Raw genomic sequence first — 2,727 nt, 5'->3', positions numbered from 1 at the left:
GCAACCAAACTAAATAACATCACAGTGAATAAATAAAATGGGTAGCGTGTGCAAACCAAGAGCAGTTAGCTACCTGCACCCAAGCTAACTTAAGGGAGAGTCAGTGGGCCCTGAAAGGGAAACACACAACAACACAACACTAACATGCTGCTAGCACTGCTATTCTTAAGCAATCAGTTGGCCTGATGGTAGTCACACTTGCTAACAAGAACTTTGTGTGCTGTAGGTCTCAATCTCACTATCTAGAGGGGAGAGGAGTTGGCCTAAGGGCTAGGGCAGTTGACCTCAAATGTGGGGAACTGGGTTCGAGTCTTGGCAATGACGCTGAACATCCTGTGATTCTGGGCAAATCACTTAGGGCCAGATGAAGGTGTCAAAATACCGGTCGGAATCGGCCGAAAATACCGATTTTCGGCCGTTTCCGACCTGTATTTTGACATTGGTATGTAGGGGCACTGAAAACATACAGATTCGGTAATTTTACTGAATTGGTAATTTTACCAAATCGGTAAAATTACCGATTCTGTAAAATTACAGAATCGCTAAATTTTACCGATTCGGTAAATTTACCGATCGGTAAAATTACCGAATCTGTATTTTCCTATGTAGGTAGCACTTCTAACAGTGCTACAGGGCCTTTAGAATTCGTTATTTACCATGCAATACAATTGCATGGTACATTACGAATTCTTGTGTACATGCACATCTGTGCATGTACACCTGTGCCATGTGGCACACATACATGCCCTAAGGGCATGTATGTGTGCCACATGGCGCACAAGCCAGTTACAGGGGTGCAACAGGGTGTCAAAGTGACACCCTGTCCCCCTTTGCAATCAGTATTTTTACCGATTCGGTAAATACCGAATCGGTATTTGCTATTGAATCCTATGGGCTTCAAGGCCCATAGGATTCAATAGCAAATACCGATTCGGTATTACCGATTCGGTATTTACCGAATCGGTAAATACCGAATCTTACCGATTCGGTAAAAAATACTGAGTTATTACCCACATCAGATTTACCGATTCTAAAATACCGAATCGGTAAAATTCGGTATTTTAGAAACGGTAAATCTAAATTACCTACATCTAGCCCCAAATCTCCCCGTGCCTAACAAAAAAATGAATGTGTCTTCATGTAATGCAACTGGTACTCAAGTAAGGCGCTCTGACACCCGATTCAGGTCAAGTACGCGCTACATAAAAAAACTCTGTAAAAAATAGTCTAGAAATGGGTCCTGGGCGAATGAGCGCTGTCAAACACTGACCAGAGATCCGCCTGAATGCAATTCATGGAAGCGACACATGCTCACAAATCGTGCAGGGGGCAGTCATATGCCAATAATGCAGATATTCCTTATGAATTTCAATGGAATTATTTATGGATTTCATGGTAGCAATACATTACAGAGAGTAGTACTTTGGAGTTGCATAAATCCCCTCCACCCTCCCCATGGCCATAAGATTCATGGGTGGGGTCCAGCCTGAGTTACAGCATTGCTAGCAAATATCTCAGCTGCCCAGTTTTGCTACCCAGAACCTTTTACGAAGGGCATTACGTATCTGTTTGGTTTTTATGCTGTAAATCATTGGGTTCAGTGCTGGTGGCACGACAAGTAATATCCCACCCAGAAGAACACGCAGAAGGATTGAGTCCTTTTGTCCATATCTGCTAGCCAAAGACAAACTAATGAGGGGGATGTAAAACAGCATGACCACACACAGATGGCTCACACAGGTGTTCAAAGCTTTCAGTCCTTCTCCTTGCTGTGCTCTGTTCTTGATATTCTTCAGAATCATAATGTAAGAAAGCAGAATGAAAATTGCATCTACAGGGTATGTGGTGATCACCACTACCAGGTTGTATGTACTTGTAATTGTAGTGTCCGCACACGCAAGCTTCATAACGTCAGTGTGATAGCAGAAGGCAAAGGAGAGGACATATTTGTCACAGAATGGAAGAATTCTCAAAAGAAATGGCACAGCAAAATGAAGACAAAGGCATCTTAGCAGAGCCACCAGTCCTATTTTAGATATGATTGGGTGTAAAATTGAGGCATATTGCAGAGGTTTACATATGGCAACATAGCGGTCAAAGGCCATGGCCACTAAAATGGAAGACTCCATTGCACAGAGCATGTGTATAAAGAAGAGCTGAGTCAAGCAGGCAAAGAAGTGGATTCTTCTAGCGTCAAACAAGAACACGCTCATCGTTGTGGGTAAGGTAGCAAAAGTCAAGCAAAGATCGGTGGTTGCAAGCATGGAGAGCAAAAGGTACATGGGATCTCTGAGCTGTTTGTCCAGTTTTATGAGTAACAAAATAAGGCAATTGCCTGAGATAGAGAGAAGGTACAATGAGCACAGAGGAAGAGACATCCAGATGTTTGTATTGTTAAAATCATCTGCCCCAGGAAAACCCATCAGCAGGAGCCAAAGGTGATCGATATTGCTGGAATTCACAGTAGACATGATGGGGATCACGTTACCAAGACCTATAAATTAAAATGTGTAATACAGTTAATCAAAGAAATTTCCAATGTTTATCAGTAGACAATTAAACTAAGGTTCATATTTAATATTTTTATGCAGCTCAATGCAGCAAGCCACCTTGCTGTGATGAGTGAGAGGGAAAGGTAGGAATGCACCATATTTAACATTATAGTAGGCCTGGCTGGCGAACTCCGGTTTGTTTGCTGAGTTCTCTCCCCACTCGCCAACGCTAAAT

General features: G+C 42.6%; 1 protein-coding gene across 1 annotated transcript; it reads right to left on the bottom strand.

The window, feature by feature from the left end:
- Positions 1-1,514: 1,514 nt before the first annotated feature.
- LOC144773987 (olfactory receptor 51G2-like) lies at positions 1,515-2,471 on the bottom strand. Its single transcript, XM_078659032.1, has one exon. It carries the CDS (start codon positions 2,469-2,471, stop codon positions 1,515-1,517), a length of 957 nt encoding a protein of 318 aa, XP_078515158.1.
- Positions 2,472-2,727: the final 256 nt, after the last annotated feature.

The sequence above is a fragment of the Lissotriton helveticus genome, chromosome 8, assembly GCF_964261635.1.
Source record: "Lissotriton helveticus chromosome 8, aLisHel1.1, whole genome shotgun sequence".
Lineage (NCBI taxonomy): Eukaryota > Metazoa > Chordata > Amphibia > Caudata > Salamandridae > Lissotriton > Lissotriton helveticus.
Note: the sequence above shows the minus strand (reverse complement) of the source record. Positions and strands in the feature narration are given on the sequence as shown.